The 17698-nt window shown below is 49.7% G+C and overlaps 1 protein-coding gene across 1 annotated transcript in view; it reads right to left on the reverse strand.

The window, feature by feature from the left end:
- The window catches only part of LOC103593005 (signal-induced proliferation-associated 1-like protein 3), a 218448-nt gene that overhangs the window by 4823 nt on the left and 195927 nt on the right, over window positions 1–17698 (reverse strand). Inside the window, exons 15-16 of the mRNA XM_008575915.1 lie at window positions 16297–16724; window positions 10904–11125 (exon numbers count right to left, since the gene is read on the reverse strand). Of these exons, the coding sequence (XP_008574137.1) occupies window positions 10904–11125; window positions 16297–16724 (650 nt within the window). The remainder of the gene's footprint in view (window positions 1–10903; window positions 11126–16296; window positions 16725–17698) is intronic.

The following is a 17698-nucleotide window of genomic DNA, read 5'->3' on the forward strand; positions in this document are numbered from 1 at the left end:
TTCATGTCTTTCCTACTGTCGGTCTACACAGCTGAATGTAAACCACACCACAGTGAGGTCTTGGGTGTCCCTTGGAACACATCGAACTCATTTGATCCTCACCACAGCCGTATGCATTAAGCACTACTAGTCTCCCATTTCATAGATGAGGCAAGTAAGGCACAGAGGAGTTAAGCCACTTGTCTAATGACATACAGCCTGTGAGTGGAGGAGTCAGGATTCGAATTGAGGCCACTGGGCTGCAGAGCCTACAGGTGCCACTGCCAAGCTTGACTATTACGTTTATGTCACAGTGACAGAATGAAAAAAGATATATAGCACATGAAACATGATCACATTTGATTAAAAATTATGGTCAGGATGCAGAAAAAAATTTCTGGAAGAAATTAAGAACAATGATTACCTCTGGGATGTAGGAGTCTTATTAGGAGGTGGGAAAATGAGACTTTCGCTTTTCATCTGATATCTTTCTGAACTGTCTGAGTTTACTTTAAACCATAATTATGTGTTATAATAACAATAAAAACTAGTTTAAAAAAGCTGACACCTGGACTTTATCATTTTGTAACTCAAGAAAGAAGAAGAGTCTTTGAACCTAGAGAAGAAATAAGATGTCTTGGGCTCCCGAAGGTTTTGAAGNCTATGCACATCGTCCATCTGCTTTCAATCATCTCTAGATTACTTATGATACCTAATACAATTTAATGCTACATAAATAGCTGTTATATGAGGGGTCTTCAAAAAGTTTATGGGAAGATTCATATCTTTTAGCTCCATTTTTCTACAAAGTTTTTGAAGCACCCTCCTAATGTATTTTTAAAATTGTATTATTTTTTATTGATGTATTGCTATTATTTTAGAGGAATTATTTATTTACTTATTTTCCCCAAATATTTTCGATCCACAGCTGGCTGAATCTGGGGATGCAGAACCCGCGGATACTAAGGGCTGACTGTACTAAGGCCATCCAGAGAAGTGGGGCCGATCCACATGGGATGGAAAGAGGTTCTCCCAGTTATGTCATGTGCAAAAAGGAGCTGCTACGTGGAATGTGAAATCATTTTTAGAAAACAAAACTCACATGCAGCTTAGTTTGGTACACTGAAGTTTACTGAACTCTCGTTTCTAAAGGGTGATATGTGGGAGATTCACTTTCTTTTTTTTNTCCCCAAATCAGAATTCCAGATACCAGGGAAGTGTATCCTCTGGGCACATTAAAAGCTTTAGATCCAAAAGAGAAACAGAAAGAGATAGAGACAGAAAGAGAGATAGACACACACACACCTCAAAGAGTTAGTGTTTCTTTTGTGGAAGCTGGAAGGGGATGCCCCTTCTTCCCCGCTTTTGATTCTGGTATCTCCCAGAACCCTCTGCATGGGAGAGAGCGACTCAGTGCAGGCCCATTGTGCATTTGGGAGGGGCCCAGCGTACCTGTCTCCCCTGGTGAGAAAGCAGGCTTGGCCTTCAGCACGACTCAGAACAGAAAGGTGCATTGTCCACAAGGCTCTCCTGAGAAGGGTGTAAAAAGACCTGCTGAAAACTTTAAAATGGGCACTCTCTGCCCTGGCAGTTCTACTTCTAGAACAGTGTCCTTCAGAAAGGCCTGTGTGAACTCATGGTGCCATGTGTATGGGGACACTTCCTGGGGTCCTGTTTGTGGAGCAAACACAGGAGCCACCAGCAGGGGACGGGTGAGGCTGACTGTGGCACCGCAAAGCACAGTTGTCCCTTGGTATCTGTGGAGGATTGGTCCCAGGACCCCTGAAGATACCAAAATCCTTTGATGCTCATGTCCCTGATGTAATTAGCATAGTATTTGCATACAACCTATGCACATCGTCCATCTGCTTTCAATCATCTCTAGATTACTTATGATACCTAATACAATGTTAATGCTACATAAATAGCTGTTATATGAGGGGTCTTCAAAAAGTTTATGGGAAGATTCATATCTTTTAGCTCAATTTTTCTACAAAGTTTTTGAAGCACCCTCCTAATGTATTTTTAAAATTGTATTATTTTTTATTGATGCATTGCTATTATTTTAGAGGAATTATTTATTTACTTATTTTCCCCAAATATTTTCGATCCACAGCTGGCTGAATCTGGGGATGCAGAACCCGCGGATACTAAGGGCTGACTGTACTAAGGCCATCCAGAGAAGTGGGGCCGATCCACATGGGATGGAAAGAGGTTCTCCCAGTCGGCGGGAGCGCCACTGCGCTCCCAAGCGGCGCACTGTAGCAGTGCGCCACCGGGCCGGCCCGGGAGATTCACTTTCTAAAAACATTCTTCACCACAGCCCGTGAAGTCTGACACGATCCACCCCATCCCCTCTCTGCTGTCATCTTCTCCCACACAGGCCTCTCAACATCCCTTTCCTGCCTCAGGGCTTTTGCACTGGCCATTCTGTCTAGAGTGACCCCCAGCATTCCCTGTGGCTGGCAGTTTCTCATCCTTCTGGCTAAGCTCAAATGTCGCCTCCTCAGAGAGGCCTCTCCTGACAACTCAACCTACTGGTGGCTCCCTCCTGGCCCAGGTGCTCTCTATCACGCAGTCCTGCGCGACCTCTTCATCGTGTTCATCCGGTGATGATCCGGCTTGTGTACTTGTGTTCACTGTTCCACTCCGCCCACCTCACTGCAGTCTTCTGCACTTGATGTCCAGTGTTGGGACAGGGCCTGCCAAACTGTGGGCACTCACAAGCAGTTGTGAATGTGTATCACATGCAACCAACCTTCCTGCCAACCTACCTACCTTCTTTTCTTCCTCCCTCCCTTTGATAAGTTTAAGTGATTAAAAAAAAAAAATTTTTTTTTATTGCCAGCCAATACAGGGATTGAACCCTGGACTTTAGTGCCATTGGCACCATGATGTCACCAACTGAGCTAACCGGCCAGCTTAAATGACTTTTGTAAAACCAAAAATAGTGTTCAAATATTATAAAAAATTAAGCCAGAAGAAAACAAATATTCCTTCCCTGCTGTGTTTTATTTGTATTCATTTGCTAAATCACCTTCCCAGCTCCCAGGACATCACGAAATGAACGTGGTGAAGAGATCGCACAATAGAGAGCACCTGGGCCGGAAGGGAGCCACCAGTAGGTTGAGTGGTCAGGGGAGGCCTCTCTGAGGAGGTGACATTTGAGCTTAGCCGGAAGGATGAGAAGCTGCTAGCCACAGGGAATGCTGGGGAGGGCACTCTAGGCAGAACGGCTGGTGCAATGAGGCATGCCTAATTCTACAGTGGAAGGCTGGCTCATAGGAAGAAATCATGCTAACACCTTCTCTTCTGATCCTCAAATCTGAACCTCATCTACTGTAGCCTCCATGGCTTGATACTACTAGCCCTAATTCTACAGTGGAAGGCTGGCTCATAGGAAGAAATCATGCTAACACCTTCTCTTCTGACCCTCAAATCTGAACCTCATCTACTGTAGCCTCCATGGCTTGATACTACTAGCAGGCCTGAAACTGCTAATTTGGAGCGTCAAATTGGTCATTTTTGCCTTTACTCTCTCTCTTCAGTTAGGATTTTTCGAATGTACTTTCTAACTTGCAAATTCTATGCAATAACTTAAAAAGGCATTAGTTCCAAGTTAAAAACCCTAAAACAAACAGGGTTTATACATCTCTGATCTTTTTCCTTTTTGTCCAGATCTCTGGTCTTGATGACTGTCAAAAGCTAATGACCCTTGAGGATAAAGTGGGCTACTGTCTGACTGTTAACAAGAATGAGGTCACTTTCTATGCACTCATAGGGAATCACTGCCAAGAGCTTTGAAGAGAAAACAGCAAGTGAGAAAGGCAGAGTGCACACACAGGAGTGACCACGTCGATAAATAAAAAGGGGTGCAAGGGACACACACACAATCACATGTGCTTGGTCATGTCTGGAACATGTATGGAAGCACGCACAAGAAATGAAGCCACGGTTGCTTCTGCGGAGGGAGCTGGATGGCTGGGGCCAGGGAAGGGAGAGAGGCTTATCTTTCACTGCAAACGCTTTTGTACTATTTGGATTTTACCCTGTGCATGTTTTACCTTTCAAAACATCTATGAAGAGAACATCCTCAAGGTTCTCACTGACAGTACTGGACCAAGCATCTGATTTGTGCCTATTGTCTAAATTTGTATTTTGCCATGTGTGAAATTAAACTACTTACATTAGAAAAGGAAAGAAAGAGAAATTATGAAGAAGGCTCTATAGTTGGGACCCAGACAACAGCAACTTCTTTTCCCTGTGGCAGATAGGCCAGAAGTGGAAGGCAACCAGTGGGTCAAGCCTGGCTGGGCCTGATCCCAGCGGACTCAGAGCTCTGGCCTGCAACTGGGGTGGCTCTCTCGGGACAGGGTTAACTGAGCTAATTAGCACTGCTGTCGGCTTGGCTGAGCTGGGGGTTCTGTCAACATGGCAGGCAAGGACACTCGCCAGGTCTGCACGGCAGGCAGATTTTCTTAGAAAGATGACTGGGAGAGGCCAGTGGGGAAAGGTGGGGGATAACCCTGCTGCGTGTATGTGTGTTAGGGGGTTGTGGGGATCTGGAGAGGCCTTTCCTGTTCCTTCCTTGGCTGCACAGAGATGGACCCAGGGGCCCCTAAACCTGAGGAAGGAGGGAGCCTGAATGTCAAGTGATAACTGCTAGATACCAGGGCCCATCAGTCCAGCCAATGACTGAGCACTAGGCCCATGAGCTCACTAAGCCCTCACAACACCTCTGTGATGCAGGCACTCCTGTCTTCGCCTTTTGTGGCTGGGGAAACTGAGGCACAGTGAGTTGGGGACACTTAGAACCCCCACATCTGCCTGATGCTCTGTGCCACCCCATGATTCGCTCGTGATGAAAGCAGGGCTCAACGTGCAGCCTCTGGGGACATGGTCTCTCCTCGGTGGCCAGTGCATCTCATTTGTCACTGTATTCACTCCTGGTAGCCACCTTGAGAAGCAGGTTCTAATGTCACCCTCACTTTACTGGTGAGGGCACCGATACCCTGAGAGGTTCTGACACATGTGAACCAAGGTAGTTCGACTCACGGGATCGTGCTTTTACTGGCAGGTGTGGTAATGGCAGCAGCAACAAAGCTCTCACCTCCTGAACACTCACTTTCTCCAAGGCCCTGGGCTGCCCTTCACTTCTCATCCCCTTAATGGTCTTACATGAATGGTGTTGTCCCTCTTTATGAGTGAGGCTGCTTGGGGACTGGGTCCTTGACTGTGAGCAGGGGCTTTCCCTTCTAACTACTATGTGGCAGGCCCTCAGGTGATTGCAGAAACTGTTCCCAGGGGCCTGCCGTCTCCTCTCCAGGCCCCGGGTCCCTGAAGACAAAGGCCAGTGGGGCTTAAAAACATGCACCTTGCAACAATGCTATGTGGTGTCGCTGACCCATTTAACACTCAGAGATAAACTGTGTCAGTGCAGTCATTCTGTGGAAGAACAGAGGCCCAGTCTTGGCTGTGCTGTGTCAGCCCTGTGAGGTTTCTCTGGGTGGTCAAGGAGCCACTTGCCTGCAGGGGCCGTGCCAGCCCTTCACTCAGGCCAGCCTGTTGGGGAGGAGGTGCTGAGGATGGCTGAGGGCTGCTGTGGGTGGAGGGCAGATGATTACAACTCCTGCTCCTCTGGGCACCGGCCTGGCCTCCCCCATCTAGTCAGCCTGGCAACCCAGCTGCCTAACTGGGCCTGCACCTGCTAACCCCTGTGCAGCATGAATTCAGTGCCAGGGGCCCAACACAGATTAATCCAGTAAATCTTCACAACTACCCTGGAGGTAGGGACCACTGTGTCCCACTTTAAAGAGATACGATCTGGGCCGGCCCCGGGGCGCACTCGAGAGAGTGCAGCGCTTGGGAGCGCAGTGGCGCTCCCGCCGTAGGTTCGGATCCTATATAAGGATGGCCTGTGCACTCACTGGCTGAGCGCGGTGCGGGCGACGCCAAGCCAAGGGTTGCGATCCCCTTACTGGTCACAAAAAAGACAAAAAAATAAATAAATAAATAAAAGAGATAGGATCTGAGGGGTTGAGGAGGAGGTGAGCAGGTAAGAGAAGGGATTCCTGCCCAATCCCCATGCTGTTCTGCCCTCCAGGGGCTGGGAGAAGGCAGGCCGGTGACTTAAGAGTCCCAGCACAGAGTAGGCAAAACAAGTTTCTGGGCCCCCAGTGCCAGCATGAGGGCCCTTCTGTAGCAGACGCCCTTGGTCGCTGCAACACACAGATTCTCCATCCTTCACTAGCTCACTCTGTCTCTTGTTCAACAACTAGAGCACACCTGCAAATAGAAGGGAGACTGTTTCCTCCAAGAAATCATTCCTCAGAAAATTCGAGCCATTGCCTTGGACATGAGTCCTCCTCATCTGAATTTCTTGCATGATGAGACACTCTGCCAGTTCTCTTACGGGATTTGAATCCTGGCTCTGCCTCTTCTAGTAGGGAGACCTTGGGCAAGGTACTCCTCCTAACTGTGCCTCAATTTCTTCATCCAGAAATGCGGATAAGAAAAAGATCCTTGTTGTGGAGCTGCCGGAGAATTAATGGGACAGGGTCTGTGAGGAGCCGCCTGGCTGAAAGGTGGCGCAGGAGGCACTCCCTGTTGGCTGCAGCCCTTATCGTCCCTCCAGGGGACGTACAGCCTCTGTCAAAGCTGGTTTTGGATACCATGGAGGCCCTTGACCAGGGTCAATGAAGAAGGCAGCAAAGAAATTTGGCAGACAGATTTGGTAATTATTCCTGGGGGAATGAGCTCATAATATGTCATAATATGTGGTGACCTTATAGGGACAAATTATGAAACCAATAATCATGGTATCTGCAGTGATTAAACCTCAGCTAACCGAGTGAATTTAGGCAAGTGACTCAACAGTTCTGTACCTTGATTTTTCTCATCTGGAAAACAGGGTGCAAAGTCCGTACACCTCATTGTTCTGTGGTGAGGATTAAGTTCACTAATGTAGCTAAAGGGCTTAAACAGTGCTCGGCAGAGTAGGTATTGATAAAACTAGGTAAATAAGTTATACAAATGAGCTCTTGTGCCTTGGGATAAAAATTTCACTGACAGCATTGTACACGGATTTAGAAAACCTACCACATTTAGTCTCAACTTAGCTACAAAGAAAATGATGTTTTCTGGAAAACTAAGTTACATGATTCAAACTTGCCTCTAACAATGACAAAGACACCATCTCCAAAGTGCTCAGGGAGACTGAATAAAACAGCTTCATGAAAAGGGGAGTACATGAACAGATGCAATAATTCTAAGTTAGTATTTTACATATGTGATTTAGGAAATATATCTGTAACTAAATTAATATTATAAGGATCCAGATATCTGTCATTTGTGTCCCCAAATATTTTATACATTTAGTATACACATGTTTATATAAACACACACACGTAAAAATCTATCCTTGGATCTTATCGTTGGGAAAAAGGGGGGTGGTTGTTTGTTTCAGGTTGTTCATATATCCAGGTATATTTTCTGAGTGCTTACTAGGTGCTGGGCCTGTGTGGGGCTCAGGATGTCTCTGCCCTCCCAGAGCTCTCAGTCTAGTGGGGGCAACAGAGAGGAAGCAAGTCATTATGAGAATGACTTTTTTTTTTTTTTTTAAAGGATGACCGGTAAGGGGATCTTAACCCTTAACTTGGTGTTGTCAGCACCACGCTCATGTCAGCACCACACTCTCCCAAGTGAGAGTGAGCTAACCAGCCATCCCTATATAAGGATCTGAACCCATGTGGTGTTATCAGCACCACAGTCTCTCAAGTGAGCCACGGGCTGGCCCTGGGAATGACTGTTGATCTGCCCCGCACAGATGCTGTGGAAAGGAAGCAGAACTGGGGTCTGCATGAGGGCAGAGCCATGTGGGGGTTGACAGAGCTTGTCTGTGTTGAAATCTAAGGGGTGGTGTTACGGGTTGAATTATGTCTCCCTAAAAGATATGTTGAAGTCCTAACTCCCATTATCTCCAAATGTGACCTTATTTGGTAATAAGATCTTTACAGAGGTAATCAAGTTAAAAAGAGGCCATTAGTTGCACCCTAATCCAATACAACATGTGTCCTTGCAAAAAGGGGAAATGTGCACACAGAGACGTATGCACAGGGAGAAGGCCATGTGAAGATAAAGGCAGAGATTTGGACGATGTATCTGCATGCCAGGGAACACCAAGGATAGCCAGCAGACCACCAGACACTAGGAGATAGGCATGGGACAGATTCTCCCTCATAGCTCCAGAAGGAACCACCCTGTTGATGCCTTGATCTCAGACTTCTGGCCTCCATAACTGGGAGTCAATACATTTCTGTTGTTTAGGCCGCTCAGTCAGTACTTTGTTATGGCAGCCCTAGCAAATTAACATAGTTAGGTACGAGTGAGCCCGGGGTGGGGTGGGGGATTCCAGGCAGAGGGAGCAGCACACACAGGGGAAGGGCCACCAGAGGAGCTGTGGATCATGGAGGAGCAGAATGGAGTTCAGCAGGGCCTCACCCTGCAGCCACATTGAAAAGGGGGGCCTTAGAGTATCTACTTATTGGGGTTGTAGTGATACTCAGATAAGATCCATAGCTTGTATATTCACTGACTGAACATCCACAGTGTGCCAGGCAGGTCATAAGTGCACTGTAACCAAGACTTACTAGGTGCCAGGCTTGCATGGGCCTCAGGGTGTCTCTGCTCTCCCAGAGCTCTCAGTTCAGTGGGGGCAACAGAGAAGAAGTTGCTTTGCTATGGGGGAAACAGGCAGTGGAAGAGAGTAAAGTGACGCAGAATTACGGTGGGGGCTACCTAAGGCTGGGAGGGCCTGAGGAGGTAGTATTAGATCGAGCCCTCATGAGGCCCTCCTGGAGAAGATCCGGAGGAAAAGCATTTCAGGCAGTTGAAAGAGCCAGTGCAAAAGCCCTGACGTAGGCCTGTATGTGGCAAGTTTGAGGAGCAGAAGAAGTCAGCATGGCTGGAGCAGTGAGGGAGGGGGAGATCGGGAGGAAACGAGAGCAGAGAGGTGAGAGGGCAGACCACAGGCTCTGGGCAGGAGTGTGGGCAAAGAATACGGTGTGCTAGTGCCTGGTGCAAAATATGTGAGCCTTCATCACTAATCCTGCGGGCACGGGAAGCCGCTGGAGGTCTGTAGCAGGAGAACAAACGATCAGAATCTACTTTTCAGAAGCCCTCCTGACTACCAGTGAGGCACGTGAACCGGATCCTCAGGGTGAGTTCAGCGTGCTCACCAGCCGACAGCTCCAGGGACCGTTTCTGTCTCCTCATGTCTCTCTCCTCCAAGCTCTGTGTCAACCACAAATTTGAATGTCCCCAGCCAAGTTATGAAAGAAGACATTGCAAAGAACAGGATGGAGGGCAGAGCCCCACTCACTCCACAGAACATGACCCTTGGATCAGGATTCCTGAGCTCTGATCCAAGCTCCATCCCTTATCAGTTGTGTAACCCTGGGCCTCAGTTGTGTCATCTGTGAAATGGGAAGAAAAGGTCCACCTCATGGAGCTGTTGTGAGGATTCAGTAAATTAATTCACATAAAAGAACTTAGCACTGAGCCTGGTATATGGTGAGCGCTTAATGAATGTTAGAGAGCATACCCTCCAATCAGAAAACGAAAACTCTCTTAGCTGCATACCCTTTCCCTCTCTCTCTCACTTTACAGCAACACACCTCAAATGGGCTGCTCACACAGCTGCCTCAATCCTGTCTTGCCCTTTGCTCCTGAACCCTCAAGTGACTTCCATGAGGCTCAACCCTCTGCTCAGTTCTCGGGCTCATCTGACCTGACCCATCACGGTCCAGTACCCTGGGTTCCCGGGACCCCACATTTGCCGGGCTCCTCCTGCTCCCTGGCTGCACCTGGTCAGCCTCCTTTGCTGGCTCTTCCTCTTGTTCACTAAACACTGAGGGGTCTCAGGCTTGGCCCTAAACCTCTCCTCCTCTCTGTCCACACCCCCAGCCTCATGGCCTTATGCTGACAACATCCAAATTTCTCTCTCCGGTCTGACCTCTCCAGTAACTCCAGGCTTCTCATCCAGCAGCCTCCTCCATGTCTGCCTGGAGGTCTTAAGGGCATCTCAAATGCAGCACATCCAGAATGGAGCTCCAAAGCTTCCCCCCAAGGCTGCTCCTCACCCGGGCCCAGCTCAGCAAGGCACACCTATTCTCAGGCTTCAAGATGTGGTGGCATCTTCAACTTCTTTCTCTCACAACACATCCACCTTGCCAGCAGCCCTGTCTGCTCCCATTTCAGATCATCTTTCACCAATCTGTCCCCTTCTCACTCTCTATGCTGACCACCCTCTACCAGCCCCTCATCTCCCGCCTGGACCATGGCAGCAGCTCCTCCCTGCTCCTTGCAGACTGTTCCCCGCACATAGCCACAGTGACCCTGTGAATGCCCAATTTAGGTTGTGTCCCTCCTCTGCTCCACACCTTCCTGTGGCTCCGCTTCACTTAGAACAGATACCAAAGCCCTTACATGGCTCACAAGACCCTCCACGATCTGTCTCCATCACCTCTCTGACCTCATGTCCCACCACCCTCCCCCTTGCTCACACTGTTCTGGCCACATTGGCCTTTCTCTCACATGCCACGCACGCCTCTGCCTCAGGGTCTTTGCCACTGCTATTCCCTCTGCCTGGAACATTCTTTGCCCAGGTACCACACAGTGCCATGCACCATCTAATGTACCACATGCTTTTCTTATTTACCCTATGTATTGTCTGTCACCTCAACAACTGGAATGACAGCTCCCTGAGAGCGGGGATCTTTGTCTGTTTTGTTCACAGCTGTATCCCCTGTGTGGAGACTGGCACACAGTCATCTTTTCAATGAGCCACAGAGGCATCACCCTCTTCCTGCCCAGAGATGTCTGGCTTGAGTCTGGTGGGCACCTCACTGGGCATCCAGGCACTTACTTCTTTGGGTCAGTGAAGGGCAGTGGTCGTGGCGGGGGCTCATCTGTCCTCTTCCACCCTGTTGGATGCTTATTGCGCACAGGCTGCTTGGAGAAGAAGGACTTGGGGACGGAGGCAGAGAGCTGGAAGGGGCTGGACTGGGTTAGCTGTGAGGGCCGAGGAGTCTCTGTGCTGGCAGTCTTGTAAACCTGAGCAGGGTAGCCAGCCCGCGAGCCCATGTCACTGCAAAGTAAAAACGAAAGCAAGAAAAAATCAAATCCGTCCCACATTTGGCAAATGGATCCATTGAAATTTACTCTTGGGAATCAAAAAAGTTCATTTACATGAGCCAGACACAAACATATTACTGCTGTAGAGAATTGCAACGATACAGAAGCCTACATCGCTGTACTTTCTTTTTCTCCCCAGCTGGCCGGTATCGGGATCCAAACCTTGACCTTGGGGAAGCCTATATGGAGAAAAAGGAAAGGTGCCTGCACAGCCAGCACCCAATCCCATCTCCTCTCGGCCCTCAGATTCTCTACTCTCTCTCTGCTCCAGCCATGTGGAAGGTAGTCCTCAAACACACCAGAAATGTTTCTACCTCAGGACCTTTGCACTGCTCCCTTCCCCCACAGATCTCTGCATGGCTCCCTCATTCCTTGAGATTTAGGAGACAGCCTAGGTTCCTCTTCCCAAGCTACTGTGACTTTCCGAGTAGGTCTCTGTCATGTGCGAGCCCAGCCTCCTAACACAGGCAGGGTAGGCCCCAGCAGATCCCAAGGCCCCCAGATTACCTTTCAGGGCTGTGCTCTAGAAGGGTGTCCTGGAGACTCCTGGCGCAGCCCAGGGAGGCAAGGCCATGTGCTTCCTGCCTGCGTGGGAACGCCCGGCTGCGTCAGCTCCACGTGGAGCAGAGAGCCTCTGACTGCCCCTAAACAGCTCTGACAAATTGCTCTGGAAACCCAAGAAGCTCTGGAGTGTGCACTGCCTCAGGAGAGGGCGGGGGGCCAGGTGGCTGCCCGCCTGGCATCACTCAGTCCACCATGGTGCCCACAGCAAGCACTGGCGCCTGGCAGTGTGCCTGGCAGCCAGGATCCCATGACGAATGTCTAGGGGGAGTGTCTGTGAAGTCATTGAAGTCATCAATGGGCACAAGCTGCTGCAGGCTGTAGCGGCTTCCAGGGCAAGGGCTGGAGCCCAGGGAAGGGAGTGGGTGGGGGTTCCCTGCTTGGGCATGGTAGGGCCCATCCCTTTCCTGGCAGCCTTTGAATTTTTCCTTCCATCTTCCCCCTCCCCTGCTATAGTCCACTTCCCCCCAGTGATCTTTCTAAAAACCTTTGTCAGATTGTCTGCTCAGATACCTCCCATGTCCCTCAGAATCAAATCCCAGCATTTGACCCTGGTCAATAGGCCTGCCAGAACTGGGCTCCGGTCCACGTTGCCAATCTGCCCTCCTGTCACTCTCCCCTTTGTCCCCTGCTTCACCCCCTTTGGCCACCTGACCATCTCTGGACACCACAAATGAGTTCACCCTGAGGGTCTTAGCATTTGCTGTTTCTATTGTCGGGATTACTCCTTGCTTCCTACAAGTCACCTTCTCCAAGAGGCATTCTGGCACTCCCGCTCTGTTCTGTCCAGTTTTTCTCCCCAGCACTTATTGCCAACTGGCATATTACATGGTTGCGCCATTGTCTGTCTGTCTCGCTGTCTCTCCAGAAGAATGTCAGCTCCACAAGGGAAGGGGGACTCTACTTGTTCCTGCTGTATCGCGGTGTTTGGAACAATGCCTGACACGTAGTGGGCACTGTAGCAGCCAGTGCACGTAAGAATAACATTCCTGGGCTGGCTGGTTACTCAGCTGGTTAGAGCACAGTGTTACAACACCAAGGTCAAGGATTCGAATCCCTGTACAAGCCAGCTGCCAAAACAACAGAATAATGTTTCTCTGGGCTGTCCAGCCCCGCCCTCCTCTTCTCACAAGGATTCAAGTGCTCCCAGCCTGCAGCAGCCTCCTGACATCGGCATCTTCCTGGTCTCGCACAGCTCACTGGCTCTGTCCTGACCTGCGTCTCCTCCCTCCTTACATCCCAGCAGTGCCACCTGCTGACATAGCCACAGCTACTCTGTCCTTGGTCCAAGCTCACATCCTTCTCACTTAGATCTCGACCTCAGCCCCGTCCTGGAGACGTCGCCCCAGCACCAGCTTTCAAAACACAAATCTGCCTGTATTACCCTCTCTCTCGAAACCTTTCCTTGCTGTCCACTGCTCTTAGCATTAAATCCAAACTCCACAATAGAGCCAGTAGGGCTTAACTTGTCCCTGTAAAACCAGTTGAAAACACTTTTTCCTGATCTTCATTAAAACAAACATATATCCTTCTAAAATAAACCATTTTCCTCTCTGTACCACCCAAATCACCTCAAACACCCATTTTGGGAAATGCTGTTCCACACTAAAGCCTGGTTGCCTAGGAGAAAACTTCAGGAAGCAGCTTTAATGAGTAGATAAGAATGATTTGCAATTAGCATCAATTGTCTGTATGCAAATTAAACCTCCCAACCGCAGGGCCCTCTTTGTAGCGGGCTCTCCTCCCATTTTATTCCCTTCATTCCTGGGTTCAGCAAATCTTTCTCTCAGATACTGGGTAATTTTATACCCACTCTCTGTCTCAGCCCTGATCAACTCCTAGCACTGCTGCCTTTACATCATGGATTTCAAAACTCCGTAGTTATTCAGGTTCACTAGCACAGGCTTGTGCCTAGAACAGGGGCTACCACAACTGAGACCTTCGACCTCCGTTGTAGACTCTCTTGGCCCCACGTTCCTCTCAGCCGTAGCGGGCAGTTTTACATACGTCTCAGCGATGATCTGATTCTCATGTCCCCCCCACTTGATGGTGGGCTGTGGTGAGGGCTGGGGGGCTTGCTGGCACGTGCTCATTATTCCTCCTTAGCTCCCGGCTCAGTGTTTAGGACAGAAAAAAAAATTTTCCAAGAAGTATTTATGAGTGAAACGAATGAATGAATAAATAAATAAATGAATGAAAGGGCTGTTCAAAAGAGTCCCTGAGTTCAAAAGATTAAGAACTACATGTCTAGGGAGGTGGACTGAAGCACTCTGATAGTCTCTCTCTCTCTCCACCCTGTCCCTCTCCTGGCTCCTTGACTCAAGGAGGTCCTTGGATCGTGGTGCGCAGGGGAAGCGCTGGCACTACAGCCACTCTCAAATACGGTGCTTTCAGATCTGTCAGAGAACCACCGGTAAGTCATGAAATCATTTAAGAAGGAATTGGTCAGCACTTAACATTTTTAGACAGACCAGACAAGATCAAAGCGTGTCTACACGGTAAAGCTAAGTAATGTTTTAGAAACCATGGCTTCACCTTTTTTATGTAGATACTTCTGTGTAGACAAAGACACAATTCTACTGTGAGTTGTGGTCAAGGAGGTCTGAGGCCGCTGCCTGAGTGGAGAGAGGCTGTGGGTCTGAGGACTGGCAAGGGCATTAAGAAGCCAGAGGAGATGAAGACCCCCTCTGCCAAGAAGCCTTCAGCCCCCAATGGGAGTCCCAGATATAGGCTGGCCCCTGGTGAGGTGTGGTCAGGGAAGGGAGGTGAGGCTGTGGCCTCAGGAGTCAGCACTGGGACTGCAGCTCAGTAATCCTAGCCTAGGGCCAAGAACTCTAAGGGGGTTCCCTGGAGGAGGCAAGTCCTGTGACTTTGCAGAGCCATCCTTCCACCCCTGGGCATTCTCCTGGGAGATGGTTCATCACTTTCATCAGAATCTCATTGTGCATGTGGTCTAGACTCTAGGTTGTTGGCTGGTCAGTGCCTTTCCTTTCTTGCTTACTCTCCCACTGAGATAGGGTGACCCCCACTTTCATAACATATGCACAATTTGCTTCTGTGAAACTGCTTGCTGTGTGACAAGGCAGATTGATTAAGTTTAAATAGTGTTTGAATTGCTTAGAAAATGTTGTTGTTTGAAAATCCCCCTCAGCTCTTCAGCCCCCTTGATAGAAGTTAAAAGCTAAATATTAGCCTACACTTAGAGAAGTTTGAATTTTGTTTGTTGTTCCCCACCCAAGCTGCCCCTGAGCGATTAACTGGCTTCTTTCAGCTTCTGTTATTGGCTTGCGCTAGGCCTCCCCAAACCCCTTCCTCACTCCAGGAGGGTATGTGTGTCTGTGTGACTATATGATAACTGTAAGTGTGTGACTATTTGAAAATTTTAACTGTGTGACTAATGTAAAAATGTGCCTTTTAAAAAACCCCCTAAACTTCAAGTCAGGGCTGTTCTCTTCTGAGACTTTCTTGGAGAGGCAGTCGCCGGCCGGTCAATAAAAACCCCCTTTTAAATTCTCAACTGGGTGTTCTGGTTCCTTTTCCACGCAGCAGACTCACACCACCCCCTGCCTCTCTCCCGGAGGTTCTCAAAGTGTGGTCCTGGGACCAGCAGCATCAGCATCTACTGGGAACTTTTTAAAAATTCATACTCTCAGGCTGGCTCATTAGCTCAGTTGGTTAAAGCACGGTGTTGATAACATCGAAGTCTAGGGTTTGATTCCTATACCAGCCAACAGCTGAAAAATAAAAGCATATTCTCAGTCTCCACCCTGACCTACTGAATCAGAAATGAAGCCCAGCAATTAGGTTGACCAAGCCCTCCAGGGGATTGTTTGGGGGACCACCGTCCTATACTATAGAGCCTGGATGGCCAAATCTTGATCTCCTGGATTTCCTTGTAGCTGGAATGACACCACCTGCTGAAGGGGGTTCTGGAAAAGTGTTTGCTTTCTCCATAGAAACAGGGATCCGCATAGATGCTGCAGCCTTTCCCTCTGTACTCTGCCCCTCCACCATCATCCCCTGGGCACCACAGCCATCTTGAGACCAAGGAGACACAGTCCACGTGGTAAGGATGACGGAGCAAAAAGACACAGAGTGCCAGTCCTCGAGGCCTGCCCTGAGCAGCTGCCATCTGCCCAGCTCTTGGTCCAGACAGGTATGGACTTCACATCAGGGGACTGTTAAAGTTCTATTTGTTTAGGCCACTGTGGGCCAGCTTTCCTATTACCTCCAGCCAAAGGTACTCCTAACAGATACAGTCTGTTATGTCCAGAAGGTATAAAAACCACTGGTCTCAGCAGAGAGAGGGAAAGAGGGAATCAGAGACAAGCATGGACAAGAGAAACAAGCAGGGGTTTTCCTCCTTCTACCTGGGCCCTGAAGGCTGATGGACGGGCAGCAGGGGGTGGTCCACAAGCCTCCCAATTCTGTAAGCAAACTAGTGTACAAGCATGCCCATCTGTCAGCATGGTTTTGGGGAGGAAAACCCTATCACCAGGACTGGGGGGGGAGCAGAAGGTGGTCAGGACCCCTTTAAGGACCTGGATGAGGTGCAGTTCTTACCTGGGCTGCCTCGGTGGGTCCCGGCTGCCCCCGGCCAGGCCTGTAGGGGTGCTGGAGCCTGAGGAGTACAGTTTCGGTCGATAGTTCTTGCCCTGGCCAGCAACCACAGGGGCGGGTGATACCTCCCGCCGCCTGTCTGTATGGTGGGACCTCCCAGCAGCATCACGCCCCCCACCACAGAGGCCCATATTTCCTGGTGGCTTGTGAAGCTTGGTGGGCCTAGGTGCCTTGGCCAGGGGCATGCAGGTGGGACTGGAAGTGTAGAGGGTGGTGTCAATGCCACTGTCACTGGAACCGCCCTTGGAGAGGGGGTCTTGATCCGGCTCCAGGGGGTCCAGGGGGTCGAACCAGCGATCATCACTGTGGCTACTGGACGCATTGCTGGAGAGGGTATTGCTGCTGGAATGACTCGAGTATTGAGGTTCTCCCTGGAAGGCAAGAGAAATGTCAGTCCTAGACTCTAGGGGGGCAAATCTTCCCTTCTGGGATCCTCCCTCCCCCTGAGTGTGAACCCTGGAGCCAGATACTTTGAATCCTGGCTCCCCACTTACTGGCTGTGTTACCTTGGACAAGTGATTTACCTTCTCTCTGCCTCAGTTTCCATATCCGTAAAATGGGGAGAGGGCAGCATGGGGTTGCTCAGAGGAACAAATGACATTATACATATAATATGCTTCCCACTTCTCAAACTCAACCTGTCTAAAACTGAGCTCCGTGCCTTCCCTCCCAAACTGCCTCCTCCCCGCCTCAATAATGGTACTACCACTCTTCCAGCTGCCCAAGAGCCTTGGACTGGCCCTGGACCCTGCTTCTGCTCTCACACTCATGTCTAGTCCAACAGCAAAGCCTGCTGCTTGCATCTTCAGAGCAGATCCAGGACCTGCCCTTCTCCTTCCACCATGGCTCCACCCTGGTCCTGCTCACTGCTGCCTCCTGCTGGACCATCACAGCAGCCTCCTCCCTGGTCTCCTCTTCCCTTCCCCCTCCCACTTTGTTCCCCACGTGTTGCCAGAGGGAGGCTGTGCACACCTGTGTTAGATCACATCCCTCCTTTGCTCAGAACTCTTTTGTGGCTCCGTTTCACTCTGGAGAAAAGCCAGAGTCCTCACCTCAGCCCACAAGGCCTGCATGATCTGGTCCCATGTTCTGGTCTCTAACTTCATCTCTCCCCTCCCTCCCGATCACTCTGCTCCAGCCACATGGGCCTCCTCACTGTTCTTTGAGTATGCCAGGCACACTCCCACCTCAGGCCCTTGGCACTGGCTGTTCTCTCTGCCTGCAATGCTCTTCCCTCAGATATCTTTATAGATCGCCCCTTACTTCATTCAAGGTTTTGGCCTAAAAGTCACCTCCTCAAAGGCTTTCTCTGACCACGTCATCCTAAAGCAGCAGTGCTTGCCAC

Source organism: Galeopterus variegatus, unplaced genomic scaffold (assembly GCF_000696425.1).
Source record: "Galeopterus variegatus unplaced genomic scaffold, G_variegatus-3.0.2 Scaffold1256, whole genome shotgun sequence".
NCBI lineage: Eukaryota > Metazoa > Chordata > Mammalia > Dermoptera > Cynocephalidae > Galeopterus > Galeopterus variegatus.